This window comes from Panthera pardus, unplaced genomic scaffold, assembly GCF_024362965.1.
Source record: "Panthera pardus isolate Hobbes unplaced genomic scaffold, ASM2436296v1 HiC_scaffold_8, whole genome shotgun sequence".
NCBI lineage: Eukaryota > Metazoa > Chordata > Mammalia > Carnivora > Felidae > Panthera > Panthera pardus.
In genome coordinates this window covers 5,009,578-5,021,459 of record NW_026527013.1, presented here as the reverse complement: position 1 = coordinate 5,021,459, position 11,882 = coordinate 5,009,578, and the positions used below count along the sequence as shown (strand labels likewise).

At 55.6% G+C, this 11,882-nt stretch overlaps 1 protein-coding gene across 4 annotated transcripts; it reads left to right on the top strand.

Annotated features, from left to right (window-relative positions):
- The first annotated feature begins 947 nt into the window (after nucleotides 1-947).
- On the top strand, nucleotides 948-11,793 carry SH2D3A (SH2 domain containing 3A). Of its 4 annotated transcripts, XM_053896847.1 has the most exons (10): nucleotides 948-1,058; nucleotides 4,431-4,567; nucleotides 6,091-6,440; nucleotides 6,817-6,893; nucleotides 8,500-8,984; nucleotides 9,109-9,224; nucleotides 9,397-9,571; nucleotides 9,650-9,761; nucleotides 10,044-10,229; nucleotides 11,098-11,793. In XM_053896847.1, exons 2-10 carry the CDS (start codon nucleotides 4,499-4,501, stop codon nucleotides 11,256-11,258), a joined length of 1,731 nt encoding a protein of 576 aa, XP_053752822.1. In that variant the 5' UTR covers nucleotides 948-1,058; nucleotides 4,431-4,498; the 3' UTR covers nucleotides 11,259-11,793. The 4 variants fall into 4 exon arrangements, with proteins under 4 accessions (XP_053752822.1, XP_053752821.1, XP_053752820.1 ...); XM_053896846.1 differs by lacking the exon at nucleotides 11,098-11,793 and having other exon boundaries at nucleotides 10,044-11,091; XM_053896845.1 differs by lacking the exon at nucleotides 11,098-11,793 and having other exon boundaries at nucleotides 9,079-9,224; nucleotides 10,044-11,091.
- The last annotated feature ends 89 nt before the right edge of the window (nucleotides 11,794-11,882 follow it).

Genomic DNA, 11,882 nt, shown 5'->3' with positions numbered 1-11,882 from the left:
GACCTGGGCAAACGGCTTGGCTGCCTCGCGCCTCAGTTTCTGCATCTGGAAAATGGGGGTGATGAAAATTAGTACCTCCTTCACTGACAGGTCTATGTGAAAATTAAATGCGTTGAAGCAGGTCAGACGAGCAGAAGAGCCCTGGCATACAGTAAGCGCTCAGTAAGTGTAGTTGCGGCCAGTGCTTCCAAAACTGCTATTATTGTGAGCGCTCAATAAACGTGGCTAGAGCGTCCTTCCTCTTGTTCCAAATCTTTCCGCGCTTGCTCCAAGCATCACGATGGAAGCCCCCCTCCCACCTCCTTCCTCCCACCAGGGAAACCACCTGAATGTCTCCCCCCCAGAAGCCCCCAGAGTCGAGCTCCTCTCCCCTCGTGCTGTTACTGGTGGAGGCTGTCGTGTTTTCCCGCATCTGTCTCCACAAAACCCGACACCCACTGGAGTTCCCTTCCGGGAAACCCAGGGGGACGGTCTGGAGGAAGCGCACCTCTCTCTACGTCACAGCAGCCGTCGCCCCCGCGCTTAGAGTGAGCCCGTAAAGGGCCGGCCTGTCCCCGCGCGGGCCCGTGGGAGGCGAGGAGAGAGACACCCCTTACCACGTCCCTAGGGGTCAGGGATACTTGGGACCAGCCTTGCGGGGAAGAGAGGAGCGGAGCTCTAAGGGGCGGGACTGAGAGAGGGAAAAAGAGCGTGTGGGCGTGGCCAGCTCTTGGGGGCGGAGCGACGCCCCAGGGGGCGGGGCCCCCTGGAAGCGGTGGACGGCGTTCCCAAGGGGGCGTGGTTTATGGGAGCAAGGTTCTCTCCGAAGGGGGAGTGGTTAGCGCCAAGAACGCCTCTGAAGGGGTGGGACGGGGCGCGGGGGCGGGGCCAGAGCCTGGAAGGCTACCGTTGGAGGCGGGGTCCTCGGGGGCGGGGCCAGGTGAATGGGCTCGGTTCCCGCCGGGCGCGGCCGGAGAAGGTTGGGCCCGCTGGGGCGGGGAGGGAGGGGCCCGGAGCCGCAGAGCTTTAGGCTTCGCCCCGGCCCCAGCCTCTCGCCAGCTCCGCGGGTCCCGGCCCAGGTGAGTGAGGGGACGCAGGTACATCCGGAATCGGGGGATTATTGGGGTGGAAGAGTCCTCTCTTTTCCAGGTGGGGCCCCCGGCCGGAAGGGAAGGTCGGGGTGTCGGTCCCCGAGCAGCCGAGGACATAGAAGGGGTCGCCGAGTGCCTGATTGGGTCGCTGTGCGTCACGCGTGACCGTGTACCTGGACGTACCTGAAAGTGCTCCTCTAAGCGTGTTACCTGTGGAACACGGAAAGCCTCCAGGCTGCCACTTTGCCTGAGCAATCTTTTTAAAGCACAAACCAGATCGCGCCCTCTCTCATTTAAAACCCTTCTGTAACCCCCATTGCATCCCACTAAGATGAAAACTCCGGATCCACCAGAATGGTCTCACGCCTGTCGACCTCGCCGCTCTCCACTTCGCTGGTTGCTCAGTGCGTTTCAGCCACAGTGGCCTCCTTGATGGTGTAAAATGTTAGAAGTAAGCTCCATCTCACCCCCAGGCCTTTGCACCCGCTCTCCCGGCCCCCACCACCTTGACTGCCCTTTTTCCAAACCTTGTGTAACTGTCTCCTTCCCTTTACTGAGATCTCAGCTCCAAAGTCCCTCCGTGGAAGGAGAAAGCTGCCTGACTATACACTATTTACAGTAGCTGCCTCCTCCAACCTTCTTTATCCCACGCTCCTGTTTTATCGTCTTCAGTGATTATTCTTAGACATTGTCTTCTTCATTCATTTGTGTGCTGTTTGCTGTGTGACTTGCCCACGAGGCAGCACCGGGCAGGGCCTTAGTCACATTCATCACTGTATCTCCCGGGTCTAGAACAGGCCCTGAACACAGTAAGTGCTCAGCCAATCAGCATTTGCTCCATGTCAAGTTTGACTACCCATGTCTATCTGAGTCCCTGTGTCTGTGTGTAGGTGGCTGCCCCCCTGCATATGTGTGCACACGGGCGTGGTCTGTAGGGCATGAATAACCCTCTTCCCTTCCCCATGGTTGACCCTACCCCACCCTCTTCCTGATTCTGCTCCCTTCTGTCCCCTGCCCAAATATCCAGAAATTATTCCAAAGGATGAAGGGCAGGAGGATGACTTAGTTGGCCTGAGTCAGACCTGTGCCCACCCTGAGCTCCTCCCTCATCCCAGCTCCCCTCCACCAAACTAGCCAGAGCCTTGTCGGTGACCCACCTGCATGCCCACTAAAGAGGGCACAAGATAGAGGGAGCTGAGGCTAGGGGAGTCGAGACAGAGGCTGGCCTGGCCCAGCTGACAAACAGGAAGTACACAGGCATCCAGGAGGCACACCTGGCGTTTCAGGTATGCAGCACCTGGAGCCAGCTCCCTGCCCAGCTCCCCACCCCTAAAGCCACCTGGGGCAGGTCTGGGAACTTCCTGCCCGGTTCTGGCCCTCAGCCTTGCTGACTCAGGAAACGAGAATCCTGGTGCTACTTCCCTGCACAGCCAGGCGCAGAAGACCTTAGGGGTGGAGGCAGTGAGAAGCAGACCGCCTGCTTCCCTCCCACCCAGAGCAGGTTTTCTCCACCAGACTCCAGACACACAGAGCCTGAGGCCTGCACAATATCAAGGGAGCCCCAAAATGTCAGAGACCTAAATTTGGCCACAAGAATAACAAAGCGTATGGGCTCCAAAATGTAAGAATCTGCAAAGGCAAATTTGCTGTTTGCTGACATTTCTACAAAATGTGACGTTTTATTGTCCTTGAAAATGGTATGATGTTGGAGAGGGGCCTGGCCAGCTCAGTCAGAGGAGTGTGCAATTCTTGATCTCAGTGTCGTGAGTTCGAGCCCCACATTGGGTGTAGAGATAATAATAATGACGACAACAACAACAATGATAATAATAAAATTTAAGGGGCACCTGGGTGGCTTAGTGGGTGACTCTTGATTTCAGCTCAGGTCATGATCTCACAGTCATGAGATTGAGCCCTGCGTCCAGCTCCATGTTGGGTGTGGAGCCTGCTTAAGTTTCTCTCTCTCCCTCTGCCCCTCTCCCGCTCACATTCACTCTCTCTCTCTCTTGCAGAATACAAGAATGCATACATAAAGTTTATAAAAATGGTGTGACATGGGAAAGCCATGTATGGGTCAGATGTTCCTACATCCTAAGAATTCTTGAGTGTGCACATAGATGGCTAAGAAGCTATAGATTAATAACATAGATTCCCTCTGGCCTGGAATGTTCTTTCACCTGGATCGCTCCCTCAAAATCCTCCCAGTTGGTAGTAATTGAGACCCTCCCAGGCCACCCTATGGAAAATCTGATCTCCACCCCTTGTAACTTCATATCCCATCCCTGGCTTTATTTTTCTGCTTATCTCTTTGTAATCTATCTACTCCGTCATCTACTTATTTATTTTCTTTAAAATATTTTTTTTAATGTTTATTTATTTTTGAGAGAGAGAGAGAGAGAGAGAGAGAGAATGCATGTCGGGGAGGGGCAGAGAGAGAGGGAGACACAGAATCCGAAGCAGGCTCCAGGCTCTGAGCCGTCAGCACAGAGCCCGACGCAGGGCTCGAACTCACGGACCGCGAGATCATGCCCTGAGCCGAAGTTGGACGCCTAACCAACTGAGCCACCCAGGTGCCCTACTTATTTGTTTTCTTAGTTGCTCTCTGCCCCACTAGAACAGTGACTCCCCAAGGATGCCCCTGTCTTGTTCCTGCTGGGCCTCTAGGGCCTAGAGTATGTACCTGGCACACAGTGAGTGCCCCATAAATATTAGTTTGAGTGAAATAGTTAATGACATTTCTGTAAAATGTCATCTGCATAAAAATCGCATTACAGGGGCTCCTGGATGGCTCAGTCAGTTAAGCTTCAGATTCTTGGTTTCGGCTCAGGTCATGATCTCACGGTTCAGTTCGTGGATCGAGCCCCGCCTTGGGCTCCAAGCTGATAGTGCAGAGCCTGCTTGGGATTCTCTCTCTCCCTCTCTCTCTGCCCCTCCCCTGCTCATGCACTCTCTCTCTCAAAACAAATAAACAAACAAACATTCTTTAAAAATTGCATTACATTTGAAGGCAATGTCTAGGCCTTCTCCCTTTGCAAGAATAGCAGTGAATGCACAACTGTTTGCATGAGATCACAGCCAATTCTAAGTTAATCTTAATCATAGCCCAATTATATGTATCTGCCATATATATGTATACATATATGTACACACACATATATATACATACACATATAGAAACAAAATCTGCTGTGTGTATATATATATATTTTTTTGACTGAATAACTTGTTTAATTTAGAATATGGCTATATTATATATATACAGAGAGAGAGAGTTGCGTTGTAAGGTTTGAGGACCATGGAAGGGCTGACCTGACCACTAAGGAAGTTTAGGAGGAAGGAATAATTATTCCCATTTTACAGATGTGGAAGACTGAGGACTGTTGCAAGTACAGAGTTCAGCCCTTGTACCCTCTGCCCCCAAGAGCTCCATGCAGGTGCCACAGGATGGAGAAGACTTCGCCAGCCAGCCCTGGTACCACGGCCCCCTGTCCCGTCAGGTACCTCTGCTTCCTACAGAGCCTCAGGACCGTCTGATGGGGAGCCTCTCCCGCCCTGACTTGCTGGGGATTCCTGGGTCCTGGATGAGGGACTTATGGTCGAGGTCTATTGGAAGAGGTGGCTGAGGGTCTGGGGACTGTCTTGAAGTTTGGTTGGTATCATGCCACTCCTTACACGTAAATGACCATTTTCTCTGGGATGGTATGGACAAGGGTGACGGAGATTAAGTGGGTCCTAATGCCCCCCCCCCCAGTCCGACTCCTTGGCTTTGCTTGTCTTTCCCTCTGGGTCCCGAGTACCTGTGGCCACCAGGACCCCATTTCCCTCTTTTATCACCTTCATTGATTACTCTTGGACAATTCACGTGTGCTTGCCTCTCGTGTATCTTGCCCACCAGACGGCGCAGGGCAGGGCCTTGGTCTCACTCATCCCTGTGTCTCCAGGGTCTAGGACAGGTCCTGGCACACAGTGAGTGCTCAATCAGTATTGAGCAGTCATAGCATCTCCCTCCCAACCCGAGTCTCCCCAACCCTCATCCCCAACTCATTTGTCACCCTCGGGAGTCCTGGGACCCTGGGCATCCAGGCAAATTGTGAGAGTCAGTATCGCTTAGTGGTTAAAATGCCACACCCTGGAGCCAGACCTCCTGGATTCAAACCCCAGCCCTACAGCTTACATTCTGTGTGACCTTGGGCAAGGTATTTGACCTGTCTGGGCCTCAGTTTCCCCATATGTGAAATGGGAGTAATGGTATCTACTGCTTAACCTTGGTAAAGGATTAAATGAGTTCATATTCCTACAGCATGTAGCCTGATACATAGTAAGGGCTATATGTGCGTCCACGGTATTTATCGTTCAGTCCCCAGCCCCTGTCCCCAACTCTGCTTTGCCTCCCCCTCTGGTGTCATGGCCCCCAGCCCCTATTGTGGTACCAGCCACCATGGCTGGCATCAGACTGCTTAAAACTTTTAATACAGGAGGATTTCCAGGCCACAGTCAGTTTGGAAGGATCCAGCTAATGGCATTTTTGTTTGAAGCCACATTTGTGTACCAAGCCTAGGGCATTTACTCAGGTTGAAAGCTGCTTTGCTCAATGTCAGCCAGCACTACGAGGTGGTTGAGGAGTGGGGAGTGAGGAGCTCCAGAAATCGGTCAGGATCCGGGCTCTTTCCATCTTGTGGCTCCTCCTTCCACCAGGGCTTTGGGGACATTCCCGGACACATAGGGGCCAGAACCTGCAGGATTGTCCAGGAGGGTCTTGTGAGCCAGGTCTGGACGTTCCCAGCTGCCCTTCTGCCCTCCTCCTATTGGCCAGATCATATCGAATGATGACAAGCTGCAAAGGAGCCTGGGAAATGTACTCCAGAGGGGTGCCCCTGAGAAAAGGGGGGGATGGTTTGGTGTAAAACTACCCCATCCCTGGGGTGGCTTTTCTTGGGTGGGGGCTGGGGGTAAGGCATCACCATTAATTGCTGATCTGGGCTCATGCCTAAGCCCCCTGCCCCCTGTCCTCCTTCCCCAGAAGGCTGAGGCCCTCCTTCAGCAAGATGGAGACTTCTTGGTTCGTGCCTCCGGGTCCCGTGGGGGCCACCCAGTGATCTCCTGCCGCTGGCAGGGCTCAGCCCTGCACTTTGAGGTGCTCCGTGTGGCCCTGCGTCCCCGACCAGGCCGACCCACAGCCCTCTTTCAGCTGGAGGATGAGCGTTTCCCAAGCCTGACCTCCCTGGTTCTCAGCTATGTGACCGGGCAACGTCCGCTCTCCCAGGCCACCGGGGCTGTGGCCTCCAGGCCCGTGATACGGCAAGGACCTATTCGACGCAGCTTTAGTGAGGACACCCTCCGAGGCAGCCCAGCTCTGACAGAGTTGCCCAGGTAATCACAGGCTCCCTACTTCTCAGATGACATCCAGTTCCCCCCAGAGTTCCTCTACCTGGGCACTAACCGCTATTGACATTTAGGACCGGATCACTCTTGCCTGTGGGGGGTTGTCCTGTGCATCGTAGGATGTTGAACAGCATCCCTGGCCTCTATCTACAGGGTGCCCGTGGAATCTTCTCCACCCCACCCCCTAGTTGCCACAACAACAACAAAAAAATGTCTCCTGACACTGTGAAGTGTCCCCTGTGGGTAGGATATCCTGGTTGAGGTCCACTGATCCTGAATGAGTGGATATAGCGTTTTCTGGGCATCAGTGGGAGCTGCCCTGCTCAGGGTGGGACTACACGTCTCCCTCATCTCTGTCCCCCAGGACTAGAAAGTGGAGTGACAGTCAGCCTGCAGGGTTGGAGCACATGGGGCGGTCAAGAGAAGATCACTGTGGACCAGGTAAGGGTCCACCAGGACAGCACATGGCTCAGAGATGGCTGTGCCACTCACTGCCTGAGTGATATTGGGCAAGTGACTTAACCTCTTGGAAAATGGGGACAATAATGCTTTCAAAATTGTCATGGTGATTAACAAATACACAGGAACTTTGTGAGGGCTTTAAAATGTGGGTTTATGATTATTCCCAGAAGCTCTGTGTGCTCTGACCGTGGCTGACCTCTCTGATAACTCCTGCCACACCCCTTCCTCACTCCAGCCACACCGTCTCGTTGCTGCCTCAGGATCTTTGCACTTGCCATCCTCACCATGGGAAAGCCCATTCCCCTAATCTTTTCCCGACTGACTTCTCATTTAACTTGGTTTCTCAAAGCAGCTGACCCTAACCGTCCTACCTACGATTCTCCTTGTGGCTTGTCTGTCCCATCTGTCCTGCCTCCCCCCATTCAACATGAGCCCTCACTGCATGCCAGCCACTGGGCTAAATGCTGAGATGTATCACTCAACAAGAAAGACAAAGATCTCTGCACAGGTGGTGCCAGCATCCCATTAAAGGAAGATGGACATTGACGACAAAAATGAGTCAAGTTGGGGTAAACTTAAAAGTGAAACAGTCAGGGAGATTGGGAGGAGAGGGATGAGAGTATTACAGGTTTAAGTAGTAGTCCGGACAGGCCCCGTGGAGAAAGATTTGAAGGTGGTGAAGGAAGAAATGATGTGACTATCTGGAGGTAAGAGTGGCCCAGGGACAAGGAACAGCCAGTGGGGTGTCTGGGTGTCTCAGTCGGTTAAGCATCTGACTCTTGATTTCGGTTCAGGTCATGATCTCATGGTTTGTGAGTTCAAGCCCTTCATCGGGCTCTGGGCTGACAGCTTGGATACTGCTTGGGATTCCCGCTCTCCCTCTGTCTCTCAAAATAAATAAATAAACTTAAAAAAAAAAAAAAAGGTAGGAAGAGCCAGTGCAAAGGTCCTGGGGCCAAAACAAGAGTTTGAACTGTTGATTCAGCCAAAAGGAGGTGAGTATAGCTGAACCATCTGAGATTCAGGTATCAGGGGCCTTTTTTTGGCTACTGTGAGAACTTTGGCCTTTACTCAGAGTGAGCTAGAACCACGGGAAGATTTTGAGCCCCTATAAGAGGGTCTACGTATATGCTTGGCAAATACAGAGCCTCCCAAAAGTCTGGGTGCAGCTTTAAGTTCTAATAACCTCAGAAGTACACATGCCAGAAGCTTAACAAAAGACATCATTTGAAAGTTTGATCAACTCTGTGTCTTTGGTGCTTTTGTTGTCTTGTGAATTTTGAAGAATTGTTTCTGTTTTAGTTTTGTATGTGCTTCCCATCTTTAACCAGAGGGCCAAAACCAAAAGGATTCAAGTTTAAACCATAGTATTCAGAATTCATACATAAGTGTCAAAGAGAGTTCATTTTCAAACCATTGGTAAGTGTATCGCATTTAGATCAATGAAGTTTTTAAGTTCGAACCCACCCCAAGATACCTAGTTATTGACTACATGAACCAAGAGGGCGGTAGCACAGGAAGACCCCCACCCCACCCAGCTATCTTCTCTGTGTACCCCCTTCACTCCCTCTTGTTTGACCCCTAGAAGCCTCAGCCATGCCCACGTGTGCCCTCCCTCGGATGGGTAGTGACCCTGTGTTGCTAAAGACCCCAGCTCCCCTGGGGTCCGTTGCTGACAGCCTCAGGGCCTCCGATGGGCAGCTTCATGCCAAGGCACCAACCAAGCCACCTCGAACACCCTCGCTGGTGCTGCGTGATGCGTCTGGACGCCCCCCAACGTACTGTGAGCTGGTGCCCCGAGTGCCCGGTGCCCAAGGAACACCCCCTGGCCACAGCAGCCCGGAGACAGAGGCCCCATGGTGGGAAGCTGAAGAGGAAGAGGAGGAAGAGAGTAGAAGTTTTGCAAGACCACAGGCTGAGGTCTCTTTCTGCCCCCCTAACAACCCCTCCTGCCTGCTGGGCGCCCAGAATCGGCCCCTGGAGCCCAGAGTCCTGAGTACTCTCCGTGGCCTGTTCCTGGAGCACCATCCTGGGAGCACTGCCCTCCACCTATTATTGGCGGACTGTCAGGTGGGTCACCTACCAGGTCCCTCCTCCTTAGACAGGGGCTGAAGCCAGGCCAAGGCCGAACGGCACCTCAAACCCGTATACTCATTCTGCTCAGTTGACATCCCCACTAACTCCCGCTGCCCAGGCTACAGGACTTCTGGGAGTGACCAAGGCTCAGCGGGGTGCCATGGGGGTTGCCTCTGGCCTGGAGCTGCTCACGCTTCCCCATGGGCATCGCTTGAGGTTGGAACTTCTGGAGAGGTGAGCCAGCCGCCGGGAATCCCCAGGGTCGAGGAGGTGAGATGGGTGGGCAGTGCCTCCCCCCCCCCCCCGCCCACACACACACACACACACACACACACACACACACACGCCTCAGCTCCCAGTTACAAACCTCCCACTGCCCCCAGACCCTTGCCCTCCACCCCCGCAGACATGAGGCGCTGGCCCTGGCTGGGGCTCTGGCTGTGCTGGGCTGCGCAGGCCCGCTGGAGGAGCGCGCGGCCACCCTTCGGGGCCTGGTGGAGTTGGCACTGGCCCTGGGGCCAGGGGCGGCGGGGGACCTGCCTGGACTGGCCGCGGTCATGGGCGCCCTGCTCATGCCCCAGGTGCGTGGGGAGCGGAAATGAGGAAGCCTGAGTGCAGGGAAGAGGGAAGAGGAAGCATATTCAGGGCTCCTCCCCCAGGTGTCCCGGTTGGAACGCACGTGGCGCCAGCTCAGAAGGAGCCACACAGAGGCCGCGCTGGCCTTCGAGCAGGAGCTGAAGCCTCTGATGCGGGCGCTGGATGAGGGCGCCGGTGAGTGGCATCACTCGGAGGTCCACACCAACCCGTAATCGGAATCCCAATCCAGCCTTAGGCCCCGCCCCTGTTTCTGGCCTAGGCTCCGCCCCCAGGCCTAGGCCACGCCCCCGGCCCGGTTGCTCTGTGTTAGGCTCGAACCCGTGTTCCTGGGCTTCTGAGGGTCCTCTTCGACTCTAGGAGGACCTAGACTCTGGGGCCCCTCGACTCTAGGGTCCACCCTCTTCACCCTAGACCCCACTTCTGCCCCGAGCCTAGCCCAGAGCCCTTCCCGCATAGGACCCTGCGACCCCGGCGAGGTGGCGCTGCCGCACGTGGTGCCCGCGGTGCGCCTGCTGGAGGGCGAGGAACTCCCGGGGCCGCTAGACGAAAGCTGCGAGCGGCTGCTGCGTACCCTGCACCGGGCGCGTCAGATGGCTCAGGACGCGCCCAAGTTCCGCGAAGCGGCGGCCCGGCGCCTGCGAGGTGAGCTCCCCCTCTGTTCCCGGCTGCCAGCGCGTCCGGACTTTCCGAGCACCCCGCATGCTCTGACTGTGTGCCCCAGAACCCACCCGGCCAGGGACCAGAGCCTTCCGCCACGCCTCCCGGAGTCCCACCCAAACCGGGCCGACCCGGCCCCCAGGGAGTTCTCGCCCCAAGGCCGCGCGCGTCCGAGCCAACAGTGTTGACAGGAAATTGCTGTCCACCCCAAGAGAGGCCCCGGAGCCACGTCCACGGAGTCCCAGTCCCCGGCTCCCACCTGAGATGGCCCTGCCCCCAGAGGATCTCGATCCCCCCAATAATGCCTAGCCCTCTCCAAAATGAGTCATTTCCTTCGGTCTGGTAGAACAGCACCCCCACTGCGCTCAGAGCAGTTCCTCCTGTGCTGGGGGAGGCCCAGCCTCCAGAATCCCCACCTGAGTTACTCCCGCTTTCCCTGGCCGCCTTAGCTCTCTTCTCTCCAAAAAGGCTCAACCTCCCCCAAAATGTGCCGTGCTGGGTGGCCCAGACTCCAAATCTTGCCCTCCCCCCTCCCCGCCAGGCGTCTCCACCTCCAGGCACAGCCCCGAGGCCCCCTCCCAGCCCCCACCCCAGCATCACGCAGCTGGAACAGACTGCTCCCATGCACCCTGGCGCAGTTTGTTTCCACCGAGCTCCTTAGCCACCCCACCCCGCTTCCTGCAGCGACTCTGAGAGCCCCCTCCCCGCCAACCCCGCCCAGTTGCCCAGAGCTTCTGGACGGAGTCCCTCCAGGTCCCTGCTGGGAGAAAGTTCCCCTGGGAGAAGGCAGGTGCAGGGAGGGGCACAGCTGGAGCCTGGGCCCTGCCCCCAGCCCTCCTGGCCCCGCCCCCAGGATTCCGTCCGAACCCACAGCTGAGGGAGGCCCTGACCACAGGCTTCGTGCAAAGGCTGCTCTGGGGAAGCCGAGGCGTGGGGGCACCGCAAGCTGCACGTCTTGAGAAGTTCCAGCGCGTCCTCAGTGTCCTTTCACAGCGCCTGGAGCCGGATGGTTGAAAGCACAGACCCCCTTCTTCGCACGGGGACACCCATGCAGTTGCCCCACGCTGCTCACGCAGCCAATCGCAGTGGAAACCCATTCTGCCTCACAGAAAGTGGGGGCCAGATTTGCAAGAACCCATCCTGCTCCCTAAAAGTGTACATGAATCCTAGCGTGAGGGACGGCCTCCTTCCCCCCCCCCCACCCCCCCACTAGAAGACCCAGGTATCTGGAGGCTCTGGACCCCCAATCCCAGCCCCCACCTCCCCACATGTAACCTACAGATGGTGAACATGAGGCTTCTGATAGGACGAGAGCTTGCAGAGCTCTTAGTCGGAAGCCAGAGTTCAGATGCTTTTTAAAAGCTGTGTGACTTCTAGCAAATGGCTCAGCCTCTCTGTGCCTGCCTTCAACGTAAAAGTGAGGCCGTGTACTTTCTGGGGGTTGTCATGGGGATTAAAGCTCGGGAGTTTAGGGATCACGGGTGGAGAACGCCTGGCACGCGGTGGGTGTTCAACACTGCCTTTTCTCAGTAAAGCTGCCACGAACAAACACGGAAAGGACGTTTGGTGCTTTACCCCCTACACTGAAGTCACAGACAAGCACCCAGCTCTGGGGAAGTTTTGTCCAAGGTTTGCTCA